This window comes from Hypanus sabinus, chromosome 19, assembly GCF_030144855.1.
Source record: "Hypanus sabinus isolate sHypSab1 chromosome 19, sHypSab1.hap1, whole genome shotgun sequence".
Taxonomy (NCBI): domain Eukaryota; kingdom Metazoa; phylum Chordata; class Chondrichthyes; order Myliobatiformes; family Dasyatidae; genus Hypanus; species Hypanus sabinus.
In genome coordinates, this window is record NC_082724.1 from 38927204 (window position 1) to 38953118 (window position 25915).

Consider the following 25915-nt stretch of genomic DNA (forward strand, 5'->3'; position numbering starts at 1 on the left):
GTTTTCTGTAAATATTTGTATAGCCAAGTTAACAGTCTGCTTTGGGTAAAGTCAACATTTTTTAGCTCAAATTGTCAGTTTTGGAAAGTGTTTTGTTTCTTAAATTTTACTTTGATGTATTTGTAAATTTTGATCTGAAAAAGGTTGATTGGAGAACATTAACAGCCATATGTTATAGTTTGTTTATTATTTAATATATTTAAGAGTGGATCTTGGTAAAGATTGATTAAAACAGCTGAAAACAAATTTAGTCTGAGAAGGGCATCGGCTCAGTTTTAAATTACTACATAAACACAAGTGATTCTGCAGATGCTGGAAATCCAGAGTAACACACACAAAATGCTGGAGGAACTCAGCAGGTCAAGCAGCATCTAAGGAAAGGAATTACCTTCAACAGTCCTGATGAAGTGTCTCTGCCTGAAACATAGACTGTTAATTCCTCTCCTTAGATACTGTCTGACTTGCTGAGTTCCTCAAGGATTTTCTCTGTATTACTTTAAAAGATTGCATTATTTTAAAAGTAAAAATCAATTTTCAAAAAAATCAATTTGGGTTAAATAATAACTATCTTGACAAAATATTGTTCAAAGTAATTAATAACACTATTATTAAATTCCTTGTGCCTAAATTATTAAACTTGGATGTTCACAAACAAGGATGTTTAATTTAATCCACCAACAATGATTAATTATGCATGAGACCATGATCAGGGTTATAAGTGGAGCCTGATTTTAGCACAACATTTTTACAATTAGCACAATTGGTACCTGAGAATTGAGTTGCACTCAACAGCACAAATGAGAGCTTTTTAGTTCACCATGACTATTGTAAAATTTTTGTGCATTTACACCAATCATGTATGCACACATTAGGGCTATGTCCTTCTATGGCTTGTCCATTTAAGGGTCCACCTGCCTCTTAAATATATAGTACGGGTCCCTCCAAGCTTATGAATGCCCAGTCTATCTCCAGCCTGTGTATGTGAAAAAGCATTTGGGAGACAGGCGGGATGCACTTACTGGCTTCAGACATGCTTTGCAGTGTGGAAACTCAGCTAGCAGTGTATCATCTTACATACTTCTATCAGCTCACCTCTCAGTTTCCTTTATTCCGGGAGGGGGAGGGGGAATAAAAGCCAAGCCTGTCCATTCTGTCCCCAGAACGGAAGTCCTCCGGTCCAGGCACCTTCCAGATGACATTCCTCTGCATTCTCTCAAATGCTTTGCAATTAAAAATTCTGCAATTTTTCATACCAGTTAAATTAATATCAAGAGAATGGTAATTGTTAGTTGTTTCATTATTGTCATATGTATGAAGGTGTAGTGAAGAGCTTTGTTTATACATCATCCAGAGTACTCCCAAACAGAAGCACATTGTGGTAGTATAAAAGGAAACCAAATTTAACCACGTTATGTATTGTCCATGCATATAAACAGGCATTTAGGAGACTGGTGGGATAAATTTACTGGCTTTTGCAGGGCTGCAGGCATCTTCCGCAGTGTAGGAACTTTGTTTGTTGCTGCATTTCCAACTTACAACGTGTTTGCATCATTAACAGTCCATAGAAGTGGAACCACACCATTACCTGGGGAGAACCTGTAATTTTAATTCCCACCACATCCGTTGGATCTTCTGCATAGGGAAGGAGAAAAAGAGAGAATAAATGGGGTGGCAGGCATATATTGTTGCCGAATAGAGCAATAGAATCAAATGGAAACTGCAGGATATCTTATTTGAAGCCCTTGTGTCATATTAGATATCTGAAGTATTTCACAAGGTAAAAAATCATGATGATGCTGTGCTCTGATTTGAACAACTGTTTGAAGCCTTTGAAGTGTGAAGTGCAATACTGAGGCATATACAAAAGGATAGAATAGAGTAGAAGTGGCTACATATTTCAGATTACTTTGAAAGCAATCATTTTAACAATGACATTCCACTATTTCTGCTGCATTTGTTCAGATTTACTCTCTGTGTGCTATGACTTTGTAACCCCCAGGGTCTGTCAGCTGCGTAAATCTCAGGAAGAGAATCTCTGGCCCTGCCAACCCCCACCCCCCCCCCCCTGTTTCTGTGGGTGCTGTGTGATTTGTTCCCCTGTTACAAATTAATACCACAAAATAACAGAAAGTAGTAAAGAGAAACAAAATGAAAAGGGCCCATTTTAATGAAACAGTACAATGTGCACAAGTTGGAGCTCACAGTTTCCCTTCTGCTGGTCCTCCATTGATTTCCCCAGGGTTTTTCGACTCCCAGCCCCACTCCTTTCTTGAGTCTATGACCTCTCCTTTCTGGCATCTTCTCTCTCCATCTTCCACTGAACAAAGGACTCAGATCACCTCGGTGTCAGGCACACAGCACGAAAACACATTCCCCTCACTGGACGGCTCACATTCCTGTTATCTCTAACCAATACTGCTTCTACAGAAAGACCATAACATTAGCTGTGAAACCTTTCCCCGGGTGTTACACTCTTCCCCCCCCAATCCAATTTAGTCATGTCCTCATGATATTGAGATAATTTGCCAACCCTTCCTGCAAAGCACTAAGTCCAACCCAGGGTAAAAGGCAGTGGCCTAGCACCCCAAGGTGGTAGGTGCCACAATCTGTTCTGCCAGTGTTACATAGGCCAGCCTATCCAGTGGTCTCGTGATTCTTTGAGACCTCTGTAACCCCTCATCTACTTCTTAAGGTTCCGACACTGCTTGGGATACTTCTGGTCTACCTGGCAAGGCTCCCCTGGTCTATCACTCATGTTCTCCTGTAACTCAGACCCCTCTGTCCTTTGGCTGTGGCCTGCTTCATCCCTTGCAGGATCCCACTGAAACCCAGGCTATCAACAGATAACCCCCCGATTTCACCTGACTCAGCGTGAGAAGGGTTAGGAATCTCTTCCTCAATCAGTGGGGAGTTAGCAAAAGGCATCATATACCACACCCCAATTTCCTCATCCTCTGAATCAGTATCCCATTCAGAGGCAAGGGCCGGTCTAAGCTGTTGGTCCTTCAGCCGTCTTGTGTCACCGCTGAGTCCTCTTACTAGGTGTAGGCTCCAGGTCGAACTCTGGGTCAACCTGCACCTCTTGTCTCTGAGGCAGAAAGTGGTTCCAGTGAAGAATCTTGACAGGCCCATTCCCGTCCTCTGGTTTCAACTGAAAATTTGGTACATTTGGCATCTGACTCTCCACCACATAGGGTGTAGCTGCCCAGTGGTCAGCCAACTTATGCTTCCCAGGTAGCCCCAAGTTCCGTATGAGGACTCGGTCTCCCAGCATGAGTTGGGAGATCCTAGCCTTTTGATCATACCTCCTCTTATTTCCTTGATTCTACTTGGCAGCCATGACCTCAGCTAATTCGTAAGCCTTTTTTCAGCTCCCTTCTCCTATCGGATACATGCTTAAGATAAGCCTTTGGTGGTAGGCCTTCCTCGCCAGTCCCAAATCAAAGGTCAATAGGCAACCTCGCCTCACACTCAGGCATCAGATAATATGGTGAGTACCTGGTAGCTTCATTTCACGTACAGTTGTAGTAGTGGACCAGATGTCCTATATGTTGATTCCACTTGTTCTTCTTGCTGATTTCCAAGGTTCTGAGCATGTGTAGCAAGGTCTCTTGGCCTGGGGATCACCTGCAGATGATAAGGAGTAGTCCTCCGCTCCAAGCATGCTCAGTAACTCATGTATGAGCCTATTCCCAAAATCCCATCCCTGATCACTATGTATCTGCCTAGGGAGGCCATAATAAATGAAATACTTCTCCCACAACACTTTGGCCACCGTAGACACCCTCTGATCTTGGTAGGGAAAGCTTGCGCATATCTGGTGTAGTGATCCATGATGACTAAGACATTTTCCTTGTTGCTGGCGTCTGGCTCTATTGACAGGAAATCCATACATGTGAGGTCAAGGGGCCCCACACTGTGCAAGGGGACAACAGAGTGGCCCTTGTAGGCAGTGTCTTCCTCCATATGCATCGAATGTATGACTTGCAGTATTCTTTGACCTCTGACTTCATTTGGGGCCAGTAAAACCAACCTCTGAGCAATCCACACACATCAGACAAAATCAATTCCGGACGAGCATCCACAATTGTAACGCTCAGGTTTTGTCAGCTGCTTAGGTCTAGGGAAGGTGATCTCTGGCCCAGCCAAATGTGTGAAATTGAGGTGCAAAACCCCCTGTTTGTGTGAATCAACATGTACAAACAAGCTGGTTGAACTCAGCAGGTCGGAGAGCATCTATTGAAATGAGCAGTCAACGTTTCGGGCCCAGACCCTTCATCAGGACTGTCCTGTTCGTATGCGTTGATTTGACCACAGCATCTGCAGTGTACTTTGTGTTTGGTGTTTGTGTGGATGTTGCGTGATTTGTTCCTCTGTTACAAATCAATACCATTGTTACGCCCATGGCCCCCTTCTTTTTGAGAATCGCAGGATCGTTATTGATTTGAGTCAGGAGACCCAGGAAATGAGAGAAAGACATGCAGAATCCACAAAGAGTTTGGAATGTGTCCTGGCCTCCGAAAGGCGGAACCATTGATAACGGCTATTGTCTCTTGGAGACGAGATTGTGTATTGAATACTGTACAATGCATCGAAGCCCCCAGGCAATGAACCGGGTGGGGGGGGGGGGTTGGAGGAGGGATTGCATCATCCCAACCTGATTGACGTCTGAGACCCTGTGAGTCAGGATAAAAGAGGGTCTGTGGGAACAGCCCCTCAGACGCACCAGAAGAAACACTAGCGATCCCGTAATAGCAAAAGCCGGTGGGAAGGCCACGTGCATCCGTTTCCATTTGCCCCGGAATCGGTGGGCCCTTACCACGGAAAAACGGTTTTTAGCTAACAACAGGGAAATCAACTCCCCACGACTCTCGAAGGATTGACATCATAAAAGGACTGGGCAAGTTTTAACCCGTCTTTCTCTCCAACCAAAAAGCTGCAGCTTGAATGAACTAAAGTGACTTTTATATTTCCATCGGACAATACATTATCCCCCAGACAATGATAAAGCTATTCCTTATTATTATTATACCCGTGCTTTAGATTTAGTATTGATGACGTATATTATCTGTATGTTTGCATTGATATTATTTTTCTGTATTTTTATCAATAAATACTGTTAAAATAGTACCATCAGACTTCAACGGACTTCTCTATCTTTGCTGGTAAGTGACCCAGTTACAGGGTACTTAACACTTGGGGTTCTCGTCTCAGGATTTGGCACCAAATTGGGAGGCCAGTGAATCAGGCTTGTAAGTCCAAACTTGGATCTGGTTACGCGGGTAGCCAGACGGGAAACCAGCAAAGATGGATGTGGGTGAATTTATAGAAAACCCGACTCTGGAGGCGCTAGAGGCAGCCACCAAATCAGACTTGATAAATTTGGCGAAGGGGTTAAACCTCGCAGAGGTGAGGTTGTCAATGAAAAAGTGGGAGGTATGAAGGGCAATAACTCAGTATTATATTGGGAAGAATGTGTTTGCAGCTGATGTATAGGAAAATATCCCTGAAAAGGTACCAGCTAGTGGGACGGCTCAGTTAGAGTTGAAGAAGTTAAGGTTGGAACATGCAATTAAGTTAAAGCAGCTGAGAAGGAGAAAGAAAGGGCCGAGAGAGAAAGGGAGTACGCGCTCCAGCTAAAGGAGTTAGAGGTGAAATGGGAGCAGGAAAGAGCTGAGAAACAAAGAGAGCATGATATTCAGTTAAAACAGCTGGAAGCAGCTGAGAAAGAGAAGGAGAAAGCTGAGAAGGAGAGAGAGTATGGGGTGGCAGAGAAACAAAGGAAACATGACTTGGAGATAGAGAAGTTAAGGCAAGGGTGAAGAGATCAAGGGTCAGACCGAGAGGAGCGGTTTAATGGTAGTCAGGAGTTGAGGTTAGTACCTCCATTCGAGGAGATGGATGTTGATAGTTATTTCTTGCTTTTTGAAAAGGTGGCAGTGAATCAGAAGTGGCCCAGAGATCAGTGGGTGGCGTTGTTACAAAGTGTGTTAAAAGGGAAGGCACAGCGGGCATATACGGTATTGTCCATGGAGGAGGAAGAGGAGGAGAGTTATGACAAAGTAAAGGCGGCCATTCTCTGGAGTTATGAGTTAGTACCTGAAGCGTATAGACAAAAGTTCAGAAATTTGAAGAAAGGGTGGAATCGGACATATACCGAGTTTGCCTATGAGAAGGGGGTGCTCTTGGACCGTCGGGGCACAGCAGAGATAGTTGAAGAGGATTATTGGCATCTCAGGGAGTTAATTCTGATTGAGGAATTTAAAGGTTGTGTTTCAGAGGATATCCGGATGTATTTGAATGAGAAGCCGAATAAGTCCATCTCAGAATTTGCTAGGTTCGCAGATGAATATGCCCTAACTCACAAGACAAAGTTTTCCTCAAATAAAAGTTCCCAGAGAGACCTTGGGAACGATCGAGAAAGCCCGCTGGCTGAGGCAGAGGTCCCACCGGGAGCTAGTGGTAAGATTGAGGGGGAAAGGCAAGACGGCCAGAGATTTTCAGGCTTGACCTGTTTTAATTGTGGAAAGGGGGGGCATATTGCATCTAGGTGCTTTGCTCCAAGGAAAGAGACAGGAAAAGGGAAAGCAGCAGTACCTATCGGATGTGCTGTGGTAATCAGTAAATCGACAAGAGAGCCCCGGGTAGACAGAGTACGAGAAGGGTCTGAGACTTGAATGTCAAACGGAACCGTGTCTGTGAGGGAGGGAGACACCCCAGTTCCCGTGCGGATCTGGAGAGACATGAGGGCTGAACTATCATTGATCAGCAGTAAGGTACTAGATTTTGGTTGCAAGACTGGAATGGTAGCTGTGAAAGGAATAGGCAAAGGGACGGAAATGGTGCCCTTGCATAGGTTCATTATGAATTGTGAGCTAGTCTCTGGACCAGTTGAAATGGGGGTGCGATGAGAATTCCCGAGAACTGACGCAGACGTCCTTCTGGGTAATGATTTAGCTGGTGGTAAGGTTTGGGCAGCAATGACGCTGACAAAACAGCCTGTGAGTGTTGAGGCTCTGTCCCTAGATTCCCAGATCTATCCCGCATGCGCGATCACTCGCAGCATGTCGAGAAAGGCAGTTGAGACAGAGAGCAGTTTAAACCTGGCCAGTATCGATTTGGCCGAGACGTTCTTACCGACCCTGTACCACGAGGATTTAGAGGGTGGTAAAACGAAGAGTAGTAAAGTGAAAGAGAGTAAGGGAGAGGAAGTAGACCTTCCCTTAGCGAGGAGAAAAGTTCTAGAGGCAGGAGATAAAGATGAGAAACAGATAGAGCTGTTAAAAGGTCCAGAGTTGGACATGGATGATCTGTCTGGTTTGGCAGAACTGTTCGAAGAAGTTGAAAATTCTAAAGGTGTTCCCAATAATGAAATGAGGGCAGTCCTAGATGAAAAGGGTGCCCTTACCTTGAAGAAGTCTGCTGGGTTGGCAGATGAGGTTGTTTCAGCCCACGGGGTTGAGTTTACTCCAGAAGGGAGTTGCCCAGAGAGTAGCTGGGAGAATCAGGGGAATTTAGAATTTGGACTGGGTATGGGTATTGAAAGCCTGGAAGAGGCAAATGTCCCATTTGAGTGTGTCCAAGATGTGGATGCACGTGGTGCTGAACCTAGTAAGGGAGCTCAGAAAAAGTCTGAGGTATTTGATTCAGTCGAAAAGGAAGGCTGTCCTTGTGGGTCAGATAGACTTGGTTCAGGGAAGAAAGGGTTAACCTTGGTAATAGTGGGAAGTGAGAGTTCCCAGGTGTTTGTGCTCGAAGGAGTGTTAAAAGTTAATGTGGAGATCAAAAGTGGGGAGATGAATATAATTATTGAAGGAAAAGGGAAATATGCAGTTCCCAAATCGAATGAAGAAAATTTAAAGGCTGGATTAATATCAAAGGCCACAACCAGGCTCCAGTCATTTCAATGGCGTGGTACCATAAAGCCTGCGGATCACTTACAGTTTGAGTTGGAAGATGATGGGGCCCCCCATGCTATTGTTATTCCAGAGTGTGGTGTGAAAAGGCAGAATTTGAAATGCTGCTTGAACAAAGAGTTCGAACTGAAAACTAATAGCCTGAAGGGTCCTGAAGAGAAAACTAGCAACTTGCGTAAAATTAAAGAATTGGGTAGAAATTCAGAAGATGGTCTAAGTTTGGGACACAGTGTTGATAAAATAACTCCTATGGAAGAAGCGGGCGAAAGCCTATTTCGCCAGGGTACCCAAGCTCCCCACGTGGGAATTAACCGGAAAAGAGGCGAGGGTTAATGGGGACGCCATTTTTAAATAGCAAAAGCTGGTTTTACGGGCTTTCAACAAAGCATGTGAATAATAAAGACAACCCCATGAAAGCCTGCCTGTTAAGTTTGAAAGCAACATAAAGATTAGTATTTGCATGAACTTTTGTAGTATACACGTAAGCTAAGATCACAACTCTTTAGTTTTTGTTTGCTGAAGGAAAGAAATAAAAATAGGTGGTTATTAAATTGAAGTCTGATGCTACAAGACTTTAGTAAGGTACAAGATGTTAAGATATTAAAGGAAGTGACCCTGTAATCGTTAACTGTTTAGATGCTGAATTGAATGTATACCTGTATTACTCTGTAAAAAAAAAACTTTGGTGTTGTGTTAGATTCTAAAATCCTGCAAGACCTGTATTTCTCCGTTTTTACTGATGGTAAAAATGTGTTGAAGAAGGGGGGTGTTATGCCCGTGGCCCCCTCCTTTTTGAGAATCGCAGGATCGTTATTGATTTGAGTCAGGAGACCCAGGAAATGAGAGAAAGACATGCAGAATCCACAAAGAGTTTGGAATGTGTCCTGGCCTCCGAAAGGCGGAACCATTGATAACGGCTATTGTCTCTTGGAGATGAGATTGTGTATTGAATACTGTACGATGCATCGAAGCCCCCAGGCAATGAACCGGGGGGGGGGGGGGTTGTTGGTGGAGGGATTGCATCATCCCAACCTGATTGACGTCTGAGACCCTGTGAGTCAGGATAAAAGAAGGTCTGGGGAACAGTCCCTTCAGATGCACCAGAAGAAACGCTAGCGATCCCGTAATAGCAAAAGCCGGTGGGAAGGCCACGTGCATCCGTTTCCATTTGCCCCGGAATCCGTGTGCCTTTACCACGGAAGAATGGGTTTTAGCTAACAAGGGGGAAATCAACTCCCAACGACTCTCGAAGGATTGACATCATAAAAGGACTGGGCAAGTTAAACCTCCGTCTTTCTCTCCAACCAAAAAGCTGCAGCTTGAATGAACTAAAGTGACTTTTATATTTCCATCGGACAATACATTATCCCCTAGACAACGATAGAGCTATTCCTTATTGATTATTATTATACCCGCGCTTTAGATTTAGTATTGATGACGTATGTTATCTGTATGTTTGCATTGATATTATTTTTCTGTATTTTTATCAATAAATATTGTTAAAAATAGTACCAGCAGACTTCAACAGACCTCTTTATCTTTGCTGGTAAATGACCCAGTTACGGGGTACGTAACACCATGAAATAACAGACAGTACACTATGTGCAATTAAACGATTTAGCTTTACAATTCTTAAGTTGGCTAAAGGGTTAGTAAAGGAAAACAAAAAGAAACGGACCCATTTTAATGAAACCGTCTACTGCACACAATTTGGAACTCATTGTTTCCCTTTTGCTGATCCTCCATCGATTTCCCTGGGCTTCGTCGACTCCCGGCCCCTCTCCAAGTCTACCCCTTTCTGGTGTCTACAACCTTTTCTTTCTGGCATCTTCTCTCTCCATCTTCAGCTGAACAAAGGACCCAGATCACCTCAGAGTCAGGCACACAGCATGAAAACACATTTCCTTCATTGGACGGCTCACTTTCCAAAACACCTGTTATCTCTGACCATAACCCAAACACTGCTTCTATAGAAAGACCATTATGTTAGCAGTGAAACTTTCCCAGGGTGTTGCAACTTCAAAATGCAATTCACAACCTGCAGCACCCGTGTGAATTAAAAACACCAGACACATTTGTGTCTTAGTTAGTTAATTTTGATAATATGTACCTTCGAAACCTTAGTATTAATCTTTCTCAGCTATTACAAGTTTTGCTATGTTCATCTCTGTATGCCACCCACATTTGATTTCGAATATTGATAGGATCAATTGTCTCTGATTCATAATTGCTTAACAACCTAGAATTGATGGAATTGGCTTTTTGAGCTACAGTGCAGTTTGATGCTTCTCATCTTGTTAATGTGGAGGAACATAACAGGATTCCATTCATTTCACATGTTAGCCCAAAAGAATTTCTCATTTTCAGTTCCACCTGTGTACCCATTACCATGGCTTTGTAAGTGTTCATTTTTCAAACCAAGGTTCCTTTACCTACTTGTGTCAGTGGAATAAAGGTTATGAATGTTTCTTTTAATATTGTGCAGAAGCCACAATGTTTTCTGAAGATCCATTTACCAGTAAGAGCAGTCGGAGGCTATGTGGCTCCTTGAGTCGGTGCTGTCACTGAAATCATTGCTCCCAGCTACATTTTCCTCACTGATCCCTACCTGGAAAAAAACAACTTTTTTCAGCTTTGAATATCATTGTTCACTCAACTCTATAGCTCACCACAGAGACAATTCTAAAGATTCAAAGAGAGGGGATTTGTCCTCAGTCAAACTCCTTATCCTCAGACCATACCTCTAATTTTTCCAGTAGAAAAATCATAGTGTTTGCGGTGTCAAGCACTCCCAAAATAGTGCAATCTACCTCCTCCTTTCTGTCATACTCTTCAATCTCACCTCATTCAAATGCACATCACTCCAGTAGGTTGGAAGTCACACCAATCCAACCTGGTCATCAAAGCTGCAGATAAGATCAGGAGCATTGTCTTTCGTGGACTGCCTCTATCTTACAGAGGCCAGATGACAGCTCTCAGATACCACCTCATATCTACTCCTTGGACCATGACCCAACCAGGAACAAATACCAGGCCACTGTCTTCTGCACTTTTGCCACATGATTGAAATGATATCTGTTAAAATGACAAATAATGGCGTGGGTGTGACATAGCAAACGCAGAGAAAACACCTAGCCTGGATCTCATAACATCAGGCCCTCCCCAGCCTCCAATATGGAAGTGCTCCAACACTGCACTTTCCACTTCTAACTCTTACCCAAGATCCACAAACAGGAGTGTACTGGTAGGTGTCACTGTTTCAACTTCTCTTTTGACTCCTCTCATTTCCTACAGATCAAAGGTGCATCAATGTGTACTTACATTGGACCTAACTATGCATGTCCATTTGTTGGTTACAGGTTCTTGTTCAAAACCTTCTCTCAACTCTTTCTTTATTACATTACTGACTGCGTTGGTGCAGCTTTCTGCACCCATATTAAACCTGCCAATTTTATCATTTTTGCTATGAAATTCTACTTGCTCTCGAATTCATTTCGATCTTTTCTGACACTCACTCCTTTTTCTGATTCTCTCTGTCTCTAGCTAAGGAGATAAACTACCCATTGATATAAACCTGCTGCCTCCCACAACAACCTAGACTACAACCCTTTCCATCCTTACTTTATTACTGCTCTTCTAATGTTTGTATATTCTATATCTGCGCACTTGTATTGCCACTGTGTCACAGAGTAGTTTCCTTTGGGATCAATAAAGAATTTCTATTTATCTGTCTAATGTAAGGATTCCTTGCCTTTCCCTTTCTCGCAATTTTTCTGCTTCTGCTGCATCTACTCACAGGACAAGGTTTTATGATCCTAACCCACTCAATCTTTTCAAATAGTACAACCATACATTCTAGGTATAAGTTCAATACCCACACAGCATTTATTTAAGGAATGTGAATTTACATTATTTGCATCTCCACCTTCCTCTCCAAAATACTTTTGCTGCATTATTGAAATTGTCTCTGTTAAAATTATAAATCATGATGTGGGTGTGACATAGTAAGCCCACAGAAAACATCTAGTCTGGATGGTGTCCTTGGTTATGACTTTAGATCCTACAAAGATCAACTGGTAAGGGTATTCACAAACAATTTTAACTTCTCCTTCAATCTGAGGTTCCCATTTGCATTAAGACTTCTATCATCCCAGTATCTAAGAAAAACAAGGTAGCTTTAGAGACTACTATTCAGTGGTTCTTACATCAACCATCATGAAGTGCTTTGAGAGGCTGATCGTGGTATGCATTAACTCGAACCACCCAGACAACCTCGGCACGAAATGTTGACTGTTTATTCCTTTCCATAGACACTGCCTGAACAGCTGAGTTCCCCCAGTATTTTTTATGTATTACTCTGGATTTCCATCTTTTGCAGAATTTCTTTGTCCAATCTCTTAAACCCGGGACTCAACACCACTATTTGCAACTGGATGCTTGACTTCCTGACCAACAGACTGGAATCTGTAAGGGTTGATAGCAGCACCTCTGCCATAATTATTCTCGGAAGTGGTGCACCACAAGGCAGTGTCATCAGTCCCCTGCTTCAATCCCTGTACTCTACTCATGAATGCATGACCAGCTTCCGCTTTAATTCCATTTACAAATTTGCAGATGATACCACTGTAGTTCAATTTTATTGTCATCAGACTGTACATACATATAACCAAATGAAACAATGTTCCTCTGGACTATGGTGCACCCACAATGCACATATCACATACACCTCATAAAACAAACTATTACCACAAATACGTTTATAAAATATAATTCAAGGTGCATGTAGTGCACAGCACAGGTAACTAGTAAGCAGAAAACAGTAAACAGTTCCTAGCGTCTTAGAGACAAAACCTTGGTGGTGGCAGGGTATTTATTGATCTCATCAAGACGTACAAAAAAGCTGGATGAACTCAGCGGGTTGGGCAGCATCCGTTGAAAGAAGCAGTCAACATTTCGGGCCGAGAACCTTTGTCAGGACTGAAGAAGGAGGGGGCAGGGACTCTATAAAGAAGGTGGGGGGAGGGTGGAATGTACCAGATGAAAAACCAATCAGAGGAAAGATCAAGGGGTGGGGAGGGGAAGCAGAGAGGGGATAGGCCGGAGAGGTGAAGAAGGAATGTAAGGGGAAAGCACTATGGGTAGTAGAAGAAGGCAGAATCATGAGAGAGTTGATAGGCAGCTAGAAGAGGAGACAGAGTGAAAGTGGGATGGGGTAAGGGAGAGGGAGGGAATTATCGGAAGTTGGAGAATTCAATGTTCATACCAAGGGGCTGGAGACTACCCAGACGGTATATGACGTGTTGTTCCTCCAACCGAAGTTTGGCCTCATCACGGCAGTAGAGGAGGCCATGTATGGAAATATCCAAATGGGAATGTGAAGGAGTGTTGAAGTGAGTGGCAACCGGGAGATCCTGTCTGTTGTGGCAGACGGAGCATAGGTGCTCGACGAAGCGGTCCCCCAATCTGCATCGGGTGTCGCCGATGTAGAGTAGGCCGCACTAGGAGCACCAGGTGCAATAGATTACCCCAAAAGACTCACAAGTGTAGTGTTGCCTCACCTGGAAGGACTGTTTGGGGCCTTGATGGTGGTAAGAGAGGAGGTGTAGGGACAGGTGTAGCACTTAGGCTTGCAGGGATAAGTGCCCAGTGGGAGATCTGTGGGGAGGGATGTGTGGACCAGGCAGTCGTGGAGGGAACAATCCCTGCGAAAAGCAGAGAGGGGTAGAGAGGGAAAGATGTCCTTTGTGGTGGGGTCCTGTTGAAGGTGGCGGAAGTTGCAGAGGATAATATGCTGGATCTCACAGCCTGGGGGAAGAAGCTGTGACCCAGTCTAATAGTCCAAGTCCTGATGCTACTATACCTCCTTCCTGATGATAGTGGGTCAAAGAGATTGTGGGATGGGTGATTGGAATCCTCAACAATGCTTTGGGCCCTTCATATACAACATTCTTGGTAAATGCCACAAATAAGAGGGAGGGAGACCCCAGTGTGTTGCAATCAGCGGCTGGAGTGGACCCAAGTGCAGGACACAGGCATGGAGAGTGGGTTAGGATTCTTATGTGGACTTAAACATTGACTTGGCTTCGGAGCCTGGACTTGGACTTGACTTGGACTCGTCTTGGACTCGGATTTGACTTGGACACCGAGCCTGGACTTGGACTGGACCTGGACACCGAGCCTGGACTTGGACTTGACTTGAACACCAAGCCGGGACTCGGAATTTGGACATGGAGTTGACAACACCATACAAAGACAAATGATTCGTATCTTGGCTCGGAGGAGCAGCAAGCGGCCAGCAATCCTCAGCTGGATACAAGACGACAAAACCCATAAACGATAGACAATTTGTATCTTGGCTCGCAAGATGGTTTACATCAATGTTTACATCCTGTTTATATCAATTATGTTGAGTTTGACAGTTGAGATCTTGCAGTTCCTAGGAGAGAATATCACCAATATCCTGTCCTGATCTGACCACATTAACACCACAGCCAAGAAAGCTCACCACTGCCTCTACTTCCTCAGGAGACTAAAGAGATTTGGGCATGTATCCTTTAACCCTCACTAACTTTTATCAATGCACCCTCGAAACCATTTGAGATGGATATATCACGGTCTGATATGGGAACTGCTCTGCCTGCGACTGCAAGGAACTGCAGAGCGTTGTGGACACAGCTCAGCACATCAAAGGAATACGCCTCCCCTCTGTGGACTCTGTCTATACTCAATGCCACAGTAAAGCAGCCAGAATAATCAAAGACCCCACCCATCCTAGCCATTCTCTCTTCTCCCCTTGGCCATCAAGCACAGGATACAAAATCTGAAACCACTTACAGTACCACCAGCTCAAGGCCACCTTCTACTCAGTGTTATAACACTACTGAACGTTTCCTAGTACAATAAGATGTATTCTTGACCTCACAATTTACCTCATTATAACCTTGCACCTTGTTGTCTACTAGCACTTTCTCTGTACTGTAGCACTTTACTCTGCATTCTGTTAGTGCTTTACTGTGGGATACCTGAATGCACTGTTGTGTTAAATTGATCTGCATGAACAGTGTGCAAGACACATTTTTCACTGTTCTTCAGTACCTGTGAGAATAATAAACCATTCTACCAATTTCATCTCCCTTCTTAAGACAGGTAGAAGATACAAAAGTTTGAAAACATGTACCATCAGGCTCGATGACAGCTTCCATCCTGCATTATCAGGTTCTTGAACAGACCTCTCATTTGCTGCTGGAATCAGGGAGAAGGTATAAAAGCCTCAGGATTCACACCACCTGATTCAGGAATGGCGATGAAATGCTTTGAGAGTTTGATCTTGGCTAGAATCAACACCTGTCTCGGGAAGGACCCGGACCCACTGCATTTTGCCTATCGCCACAACAGGTCTACGGCAGACGCGATCTCAATGGCTCTCCAATCGGCCTTGGATCACCTGGACATGCAAATACCTATGTCAAGATGCTGTTTATTGACGATAGCTCAGCATTTAACACCATCATTCCTACGGTTCTGATTGAAAAGCTACAGAACTTAGACCCCTGTATCTCCCTCCGCAACCGGATCCCCGACTTCCCATCCAGAAGACCACAATCTGCAGATTGGAAATAACATTGCTATTTTGCTGACAATAAAACCTGGCACACCACAGGGGCATGTACTTAGCTCACTGCTCTCTCTACATCCATGATTGCGTGGCTAGGCATAGCCCAAACGCCAGCTTTAATTTGCTGATGATACAAAGATTGCTGGCAGAGTTTCAGATGGTGACGAGGGGGTGTACAGGAGTGTGCTATACCAGTTAGTTGAGTAGTGTCACAGCAAAACCTTGCACTCAATGTCATAATCAGAATCAGAATCAGGTTTATTATCACCGGCACGTGTCGTGAAATTTGTTAACAGCAGCAGCAGCAGTTCAATGCAATACATAATATAGAAGAATAAATAAATAAATTACAGTATATTTATATTGGAGATTAAATGTCATACAAAAATAGAAATAATATATATTAAAAAAGTGAGGTAGAGTTCATGGGTTCAATGCCCATTTAAGAATTGGATGGCAGAGGGGAAGAAGCTGTTTTTGAATCGCTGAGTGTGTGCCTTCAGGCTTCTGTACCTCCTACCTGATGGTAACAATGAGAAACTCTCAACAAGACCGATGAAGTCCTGACAAAGGGTCTCAGCCCAAAATGTTGACTGCTCGTTTCAAAGGATGCTGCCCGACCTGCTGAGTTCATCCAGCTTGTTTGTACGTGTTGATTCAACAAGACCGAAAAACTGATTGTGGCCTTCAGAAAGGGTAAGATAAGGGAAAACAAACCAATCCTCATAGAGGGAGATCAGAAGTGAAGAGAGTGAGCAATTACAGGTTTCCGGGTGTCAATATCTCTGAGGACCTAACATGGACATAGCATATTGATGCAGCTATAAAGAAGGGAAGACAGCGGCTATATTCCGGAAGACTGGAAAACTGCAAATGCACTCCACTCTTCAAGAAGGGAGAGAGGCAGAAGAGAGGAAGCTATAGGCCAGTTAGGCAGTGGTTGGGAAGATGTTGGAGTTGATGACTAAGGATGGGATCTCAGGCTACTTGGAGGCACGTGATAAAGTAGACCGTAGTCAGCATGGTTTCCTCAAGGGAAAATCTTGACTGACAAATATATCGGAATTCTTTGAAGAAATGTAATGACTTGGTTCATATTATTTACTGTTATGCTGTTCTGTATTTGATTTTTGTGCTGTTTTCTTCAAGCTGATTGTTTGGGTTACTGTTGAAGATAAGAAATAGGAGAATTGTGTGCCATCCAAATAGGATGGCCAGATTAAGAGGAGTTTTCTGTGGTGAGGGACATTAAGGTTGGACTTGGGTTTTTTTTGGTGAAGGAGATGAAGAGAGAAAAGGTCGTAGGATTTAACTTGGAGCGGACCGTGATTCGACGAAGCACAGGATGAGATCGAAGGAGGATCGGTGAAGGGGAAACTGTGAGCTCCAACTTGTGCATATTAGACTGTTTCATTAAAATTGGCCCTTTTCTTTTTTTCTGTTCTTTCTTTACTAATCATTTAGTCAAATTAGGAATTATAAAACTAAATCTTTTAATTGTATGCGGTGCATTGTCTGTTATTTCATGGCACTTATTTGTAACAAGGTAATGAATCACGTAGCATCCACACAAAGAGGGATGGGCTCGTGCCTCTATCTCACTCGTTTGGCAGGGCCAGAGATTGTCCTCACGAGACTTACGCAGCTGACGGAGCCAGAGTGTTTCAGAAATTACAAGCAGGATAGACAAAGGAGAATCAGTTGATGTTATGTACTTGGATTTTCAGGAGGCCTTTGACAAAGTCCAACACATGAGGCTGCTTAACAAACTATGAGCCCAAGGAATTACAGGAAATACAAGAAAACTGAGGTGCCAAGGTACTTGGGAGTCCTTGTGCAGGATTCCCTAAAGGTTAATTTGCAGGTTGAGTCTGTAATGAGGAAGGCAAATGCAATCAAGAGGATAAGAATATAAAAGCAAGGATGTAGTGTTGAAACTTTAGTAAGCACTGGTGAGGTCTCACTTGGAGTATTGTGAGCAGGTTTAGGCCCTTTATCTTCAAAAGGATATGCTGAAACTGGAGAGGGTTCAAAGGAGATTCACGAAAGTGATTCCAGGATCGAATGGCCTAACATCTGAAAAGCGTTTGATGGCCCTGGGCCTGTATTCACTAGAATTCAGAAAAATGAGGGGTGACCCTATTGAAACCTACCGAATGGTGAAAGGTCTTGATTGAGTAGATGTGGAGAGAATGTTTCCTATCATGGGAGAGTCTAAGACCAGAGAACACAGCCTCAGAATAGAGGGGTGTCCAGTTAGAAAGGAGATGAGGAGGAATATCTTCAGCCAGAGAGTGGTGGATCTGTGGAATTCCTTGCCACAGGCAGCCGTGAAGGTTAAGTCTTTATATATATTTAAGGCAGAGGTAGATAGATTCTTGATTGATCAGGGCATGAAGGGATATTGGGGCTGAGAGGAAAATTGGATCAGCCATTATGAAATGGTGAAGCAGACTTGATGGGCCAAATCACGAACAAGAGAAAATTTGAAGACGCTGGAAATCCAAGCAAGACACACAAAATGCTGGAGGAGTTCAGCAGGCCAGGCAGCATCTATGGAAAAGAATAAACAGTCCATGTTTCGGGCCGAGACCCTTCATCAGAACTGGAGAATAAAGAAGAGTAAGAAGGTGTGGGGAGGGGAGGAAAAAATACAAGGTAATAAGTGAGAGGTGAAATCCGGATGAGAGGGACGGCTGAAGTAAAGAGAAAAGAAGTCAATTGGTGAAAGAGATAAAGGGCTGGAGAAGGGGAATATGATAGGAAAGGACAAAAGGCCATGGTGAGAGAGGGAAATGGGAATAGGGAATGGTGAGGTGTGGGGGAGGATTACTGGAAGTTTGAGAGATTGATGCTCACGCCATCAGTTTGGAGGCTACCCAGACGGAACTTAAGGTGTTGTTCCTCTGAGTGCGGACTCATCCTGGCAGTAAAGGAGGCCATGGACTGACATTTCGGAATGGGAATGGGAAGTGGAATTAAAAAGAGTGACCAGTGGGAGATCCCAGTTTTTCTGGCAGATGGAACATAGGTGCTCGACAAAGCCGTCTCCCAATTTACGTTGGACCCCACTGATATACAGGAGGCCACACTGGGACCACTGGATACAGTAGATGACCCCAACAGACTCAACTGAAAGAACTCAAACACGAGGAAATCTGCAGATGCTGGAAATTTAGGCAACACACACAAAATGCTGGTGGAACTCAGCAGGCCAGGCAGCATCTATGGGAAGAAGCACTGTCAACATTTCGGGCTGAGACGTCGCCAGACTGGGAGACTGTTTCGCTGAACACCTACGCTCTGTCTGGCAGAGAAAGCTGGATCTCCCAGTGGCCACACATTTTAATTCCACGTCCCATTCCCACTTTGATATGTCTATCCATGGCCTCCTCTACTGTCAAGATGAAGCCACACTCAGGTTGGAGGAACATCACCTTATATTCCGTCTGGGTAGCCTCCAACCTGATGGCATGAACATTGACTTCTGTTAAAGCCCCTCCTCCCCTTCTTACCCCATCCCTGATTTATTTATTTCCCCCCTTCCTTTTCTTCTCTCTCTCTGCCCATCACTCTTTGCCTGTCCTCCATCTCCCTCTGGTGCTCCCCTCCCCCTTTCTTTCTCCCTAGGCCTCTCGTCCCATGGTCCTTTCCCTTCTCCAGCTCTGTATCCATTTTTCCAATCACCTTTCCAGCTCTTAGTTTCACCCCATCTCTTCTTGTCCTCTCCTATCATTTTGGATTTCCCCCTCCCCCGTTCAAATCTTTTACTATCTTTTCCTTCAGTTAGTCCTGTCAAAACGTCGACAATGCTTCTCCTTATAGATGCTTCCACCAGCATTTTGTGTGTGTCACCTGGAAGAACTGTTTGGGCCCTGAATGGTAGTGAGGGAAGAGGTGTAAGGATAAGTGCCAGGAGTAAGATCAGTGGGGATGGATGAATAGATAAGGGAGTCACATAGCCCTTTTCTCTGAAGTATATCTCCTTAGCACTGGAGGCACATAAGCAAAGTGTAATAAAGCCTCAGTACAGCAATGTATTGGCATCATCGATAATATTTTAAGTAAAATATTTATCATAAAAATGTTTTGTTAGTCTTGCAAATGGCTATTTTTAAGTGCTACTAGCAGACGGAAAAGACCTTCATCAAAGCTCTGTATATAGGCATTCCTTTCTATAGCATCCCAAATGTGACCATAGCACCAACAACCCAATGTAATATTGCAAACATAATCAGTAGACACTTCAACCATCAACTTGCGCTACATCTACCCATCAAGTATTTTCAAACAGAATTTTGAACTGGATTTCAGAGGGTAAGTTTAACACATTTGAATACCCGTGCCGCAACCACAGAACTCTGAACAGCACATACAGCTGTGACTCGAATATACTCATATTTACGGCAGATTAGGTCTCGGCACAGTACATTATCGCCTAGGGACAATTTGAAAGATATGCATCCTTCTGTTTTCATGGGCTGAACTTAGTTTTTAATTCTATCAGATTCAGATTTTGGCATGCAGATCGGGGTTTTGATGTGAGACTCAGAGTGTAATAGTTACAGAGACTATAATGCCACATCTCTTGGCATGATGAATTATATATGTGTCACTTGTGTGCGCAAGTAGTGAGCAAACCTCCCCAACTCTGCGCTTTTTCCAGCCTCCTCTCCGTTTCTACGCATGCGTGCGCATTGTGGGCCCCCCCCCCCCGACCTTGAGGCGCGCGCCCGGGCTCTGAGATGACGTTAGCGAGCGGCGCCATGTTGTGCGTGCCTCACTCGGTGCCGGGCCTGCAGGGGGAACTTTATTCTGCAGTACTCTTGTTCCTGGTGATTGGCGCGGGGGGACGCTTTCTGTTGCACCGCTAAGATGGAGCCCGAAAGCCTTCTCGAAGCTCTGGCAGGTCAGTGGCTTCGGACGACCATTTTGCCGGCCGCATCTGTGCGCTGGACAGTAATATGTTACGGGCACTTGTCCCTGAAGCTTCGCGCTCCTACCCCGACCGCTCGTTAATCCGTATTGTGTTTTCCACCAACAGATTTCGAGAAGAAGTCCAAGAAGGAAGTGTCGTCGCAATTGGACCAGTTCCTTTGTCATGTCGCAAAGACTGGAGAAACCCTGTAAGTGGGAGTGCGGGCCGGGGAGGGCACCCGGGGACAGTATTCCGTTGAGCTCAGCCGTCAAGCTCTACAAGCCGTGCACGGCCTCTTATCTCTTCTGCTCCCTGTCCTTTTTGACTGGATGGAAACCTGAAGTCCCAAAGTGTGGGGTAGAGATTCAATACTTGGGGTAGTTTCGGATTCGAATCTCACAGGAGGTATTACACGTTCTCAGCTAGACAACATTGAGAAAATATTTTGAGATGCTGGGTGAGGGTCCATGGAGCGGGGAAAAAGAGAGGCCACTTTTGTTCAAGAGGCTGGCTTGGATGGGTTTAGGTGGTCTCCTCGGGGTGGGGGAGCAACATGTGCGGGGTCAGGTGGTCTCACTTATGTGTCATGGGTGGGAACAGGTCGGGTGGTCTGCTCTGGGAGAACGGCGACAAATAGCCCGCGGGGTTTGAGTGTTGCGGGCGTGGCGTGGGTGGAAACAGGTGGCCCGGTGGGGTGGGTGGCATGTATGGGACAGTTAGTCTGTTCGGGGTGGGTGGCTCAGGGGACGGGCTGCCTTCGTGAGAAGGGAGCAGTGAGGGTGGGGAAAGAGGTAGTCTGTTCCTGCTCCAGGGTTGGGGTCAGTGAGTGGGTGAGGAAAGAAGTGGTTTGCTATCGGGGAATATGCAGGAAAAAAATACTTTTTAGAGGTGTGGTGGATGGGCAGGATGAGCTGGAGAAGCTGGTTGCGATTGCCTTCTGGGGGTTTGCAGTGGTGTAAACAGTGGTTTGTGCACCCTTGGTGGCAGCACTGGTGGTAGGCATTCAAAGTTCGGTTTCTCAGTTGGTGGGGAATTGGAAAATGGGTACAAGTCTCAGGTAGGGAGCAGAGAAAGAGCTCATCTACCTGTGATCAGATTTGTAGGCAGTTATCGTCCCTTTGTGGGTGGATGACAGACAGACATACTTTATTGATCCCGAGGGAAATTAATGAGGGGTAGGGGTGGAGAAAACATGGAGAAGGAAGAAACAGTCTACTTGTAGAACATATTACGACACAGGAACAGGTCCTTTGGCTCATGGTATTGTGCCAAATTAATTAAATTAGTGATCAGATGTCTCTAAGCTAATCCATTCTCCTTATACAATGTTCATCTCCCTCCATTTCCTGCACATTCAGGTGCCTAAGAGCCTCTTCAATTCCTCTATCATATTTGCCTTCATCGCCCTAGGCAGTGCATGCTGAGCACTCAGCACTCTGTGTGCCAAAGAAACTTGTCCCACACATCTTCTCCAAATTTCAACCCTGGATGAAAAAGGATACTGGCCGTCTCTTCTATCCATGCCTCTAATAAGCTCCCTCTGATGTCCACTCAACCTCCACTGCTGCAGAGTAAACAACTCGTGTATGTCCAGTCTCTCCATGGGTAGGAGGCATTTTGTGGAGTGGACGGGTAGATGAGGATGAAAATCTATATGGAAGGAGGTGGTCATCTTGTGGGGTGCCTCACTGTAGAAGAGAGTTGACAGGAGGATTTCTTCTGTGGTGTGTGGTAGAGACAATCAAATTGATTTGGGATGAGATCTTTATGGGAGAAGCAGGCAGGGTAGGTATCAGAATCATGTTTATTATCACTGACATTTGTGGTGTCCATGGGAAAATAAGTGGGGAGAAAGATATTTGAGCCATGGAGTCATGTAAGCAGAATTAGTTTTTTTTGTGAAAAAGAGGAATGGAAGTTGGTCTATTTGGAGGCAGGGTGTCGGATAGTGGATTTGGAATCGTGGTGAATGGAAGTAGTGGTGATCTTTGCAAATCTGGGCAGATTTGTAGATGGATTTAGAGTGCAGGAATGGATTATTGTTGCAGAGTTGCAGTCTATTCTAACATGCTGTTTTTGTCTTACCAAGTTTGAGACGCTTCTGAAGCGTGGGAATAGTAATTATCATCAATCCTGACATGCTTTAAAGTGGACCAATGTCTGGAGAACCTTTTTCAGTTGATCTAGTCACTAAATGAAGCAGTTTCGTTGAGTGCACTGAGCCAGTAGCTTTTTTTAATGGGGTTTGCATTGTTGATTTGTTATTTGTTCCAACTTCCACAATGTAATAAATTATCTCGGGTATCACCAGACTGAGTTTTGGGGGTGTGTGATATTGCATGGGTGCTTTTGATAAACTTAACATTTCGCTTCTGTGTGGTTGTAAATCTGGTAGGTAGTAGAGGTCAGTGGAAAGCCTTTCAGCTTTGATTCTCACGTTGCCTGCTCATCCCTCGGAAGGTGAAGCTTTTGTGGGAAAGCTTTTAATCCAACTTGATCCATGTGATGTCTTGAATTGCCTGGCTCGGTGGGGTACTCGAAAGACCGGGCCTACCGCTTGATTGTGCGAATCACAGGTTATCTCCTCTCCACCGACCGGCCAGCCCGAACCCCCTTCTGTGCTTCCCGGGCCGGTGCAGTGCTGCCTTTACCAGGGCCCGGAGAGAGCAGACGGCCGCCTAGGCCTGAAGGCCGCAGCCAAAGAGTCTGTAAACGTAACCACAGCCTCTGCCGCCGTCTGAACTTGAGGCCCGGCCCCAGGCTGGCTTAACTAACGGGCTGGTCAGAACTGGAGCTCCCGGTTCCCTGTTTCACCCCGTTCAGGGTGCCCGTGTTTGCTGAACCCGAACCGCATTGCGCAAACCCACCGACTGTCAGGCCCGCCAAAATAGCTCGACCGTTCGTTTGTGGCTTCGGATTCCGAGCGCCCTTGACCGACCCTCGCCAGCTCCCGTGCACTCCTTGTGTTCCACGGCAAACTTTCCGCCCGCAGTTGCGTGAAAATGTTACCTGTTCTCTTCCTCCGTGCAGCCTTTGATCTCTTAAGTATTTGGGGTTCTTCATCTTCAGTTTACGTATTTTAAAACTCATTTGGAGTTGCATTCCACATCTTCTGCCATCTACAATAATTGTTTAAATTAATAGAATACTGCTAGCAAATGCACCAGTGGAAAATATTGCAGAAGTATCAAATTCAGACAACTTGTTAGATTAGACCGGTTAAAATTTCTTCCCATTAAGTTGCTGAAATACGTACTCCTTTTGTATTATTAGCGCTGAGTTTGTCAAACACAAATGCTGGAAACCTGAAAAGACTTGTATTGTTTTGATTTTCAGTTCATGTGATTTCTTGGGCTGGTCAGATACTGAATAAGTTCATAGTTAATGATTTATAGAATTTGATATCCTACCTGATCCCAATATATAAATGCCCCAAAAATCCTTCAGAACTAGCCTTCAATATAATGTACTTTAGTAAAATAGATCTGTGCTGCCTCGAAATTTTTGTGAGGAGGTGAGTAAAATAGGAATTGCCTTTATTTTTCTGCAGTTTCTCAGTGAAGTAGGGGGTTTGACTTAGGTGGGTGGGAACAAATTACAAGAGTAATTGAAGACAGCCATTTGAGTTTGTAATCTCATTTTCTTAACAGAATTCAAGATTGTAACCATGACAGCTTTGGGTTTTGCTGAACTTGGACTTTGGAAGCTTGTTGGACTTTGAAACATGCATCATATTTATATTGAATTATGTGCAATCTCTTAGCTGAGTTTCACGAACATATTTCACTGTGGCACTTAATATGTAAGGAATTAAAGTTAGTATTAAAATAACTCATTTAAGTGTCCTTTAAAAAAAATAGTATCTTACACAGCAATAAGTTGGGTTTGTTTGCTCTTCACTGACGTTTGCTAACAATGGGCCTAAGACGCTGGTTGTATTGTACTGGAGTAAAAGTCAGGAACCACTTTACTGATGGATGCCTGAAAGTGTGTGTTTTGAGTAAAGATGGGAAGAGACTCTTTGTACTGAATTGGTAAGGAGAGGGTGATGATTTAAAATAGCTTTATTCTTTAAAATGAAAAAATGTTTGAATTGTAACCAGTTAAACGTTTTGAAAATAATAAACACCACTCGGGTGTTCCCTTCTGATTCTCACTGCCTCAGGAGAGTTCCAGCTTTCCACCTGAGCAGTTCTGTTCCAATAGTAGTTGCAATTATAGACTGGTTGTTTAGACTATTGTACCTGTCTTGACGGTTATTTAAAACTTATAAATAGAAATGGATGTCACTTTTTACTGTTATCACAATTTGGTACTGTTGTGTAATTAATCTGTATGTATCTTAATACTTTAATGTTTTTTAATCACCTTGGTGATCTCTAGATCAAATTTCCTAGTTATTTTTAAATTTTCTGGTAACCACCAGTTCTTTGACCAGTTCTCAACATCATTTAATTATTGACTTTCTTTATACTAAAAGCAATTTTGCCTTGTATCAAAACACTTAATGACCATTCATGGATATTCTGTGTTTACCATATAACAATCACAGCACGGAAACAGGCCATCTTGGCCCTCCTAGTCCGTGCCGAACTCTTAATCTCACCTAGTCCCACCTACCCGCACTCAGCCCATAACCCTCCACTCCTTTCCTGTCCATATACCTATTTCTACTCTAATGTGAACAACACTGACCTTCCCTAACCTTACACATTATTGAATCCTTTGTACTATTCTGATGAATCCAGTTCACCTCTTCCACAGTCTGGATGTTGATTTCTGAAGTTCCCAGAATGAACAGAATACTCTGGCTGAGCACAATGCAACACGTTTAAAATGCTTAACATAATTTTGTACTTTCTACCCAGTATTAAACCCAAAGTCTTTTTAAGTACACTTATTATCAAAGTATGTATAGTTTATGCACCTTTTGAGATTTGACTCCTTACAGGTAGCCACAAAATAAACCCAACAGAACCCATTTTAAAAAAAGACAGTCAAATGTGCAGAAAAAATCAAATCGTGCAAACATAAATGTAAGCCATAACATTCAGAACTGAAGTTCATGAAAGTGAGTCCACAGTCACAAAGCCAGTCACAGCTGACCTAAAAGCCCATCAGTTGCGGGCTACAGCCTCAGTTCTGTGCAGAGACTATTAAACCTTTACGAGCAGGAAACTGAACATTGACCCTTCCCTTGCCTCCGACCCCAACACCCTGACCTTTACAATCTGGCTTGGCGCTTTAGTCGGCTAAATCTCAGGTCATTCCTTATTCTTGTACCTGGGCCTTGCTGCTTTGATACACTCTCAGGCCTGGGTCCAATAAGCTCGATTTGTCTCATACCCGACCTTTCCAATCTGGCTCGGCGCTTAAATTGGCTAAACTTCGGGTCATTCCTCTCTCTTGTACCTGGGCCCTGCAAACTCCATTTGTCCTGTACCCAACCTTTCCAATCTGGCCTGG

The 25915-nt window shown here is 44.1% G+C and overlaps 1 protein-coding gene and 1 long non-coding RNA gene across 2 annotated transcripts in view; one reads left to right on the plus strand and one right to left on the minus strand.

Moving 5' to 3' along the window:
- Positions 1–696: 696 nt before the first annotated feature.
- LOC132377890 (uncharacterized) lies at positions 697–23950 on the minus strand. The gene is made up of 3 exons (XR_009506827.1): positions 23459–23950; positions 3499–3627; positions 697–1632 (listed from the first exon to the last, which is right to left on the minus strand). It is a non-coding gene; the product is annotated as an uncharacterized LOC132377890 (long non-coding RNA).
- ppp4r2b (protein phosphatase 4, regulatory subunit 2b) overlaps positions 20285–25915 on the plus strand; it is a 60359-nt gene continuing 54728 nt past the window's right edge. Inside the window, exons 1-2 of the mRNA XM_059944339.1 lie at positions 20285–20440; positions 20576–20657. Of these exons, the coding sequence (XP_059800322.1) occupies positions 20407–20440; positions 20576–20657 (116 nt within the window). The 5' untranslated portion in view covers positions 20285–20406. The remainder of the gene's footprint in view (positions 20441–20575; positions 20658–25915) is intronic.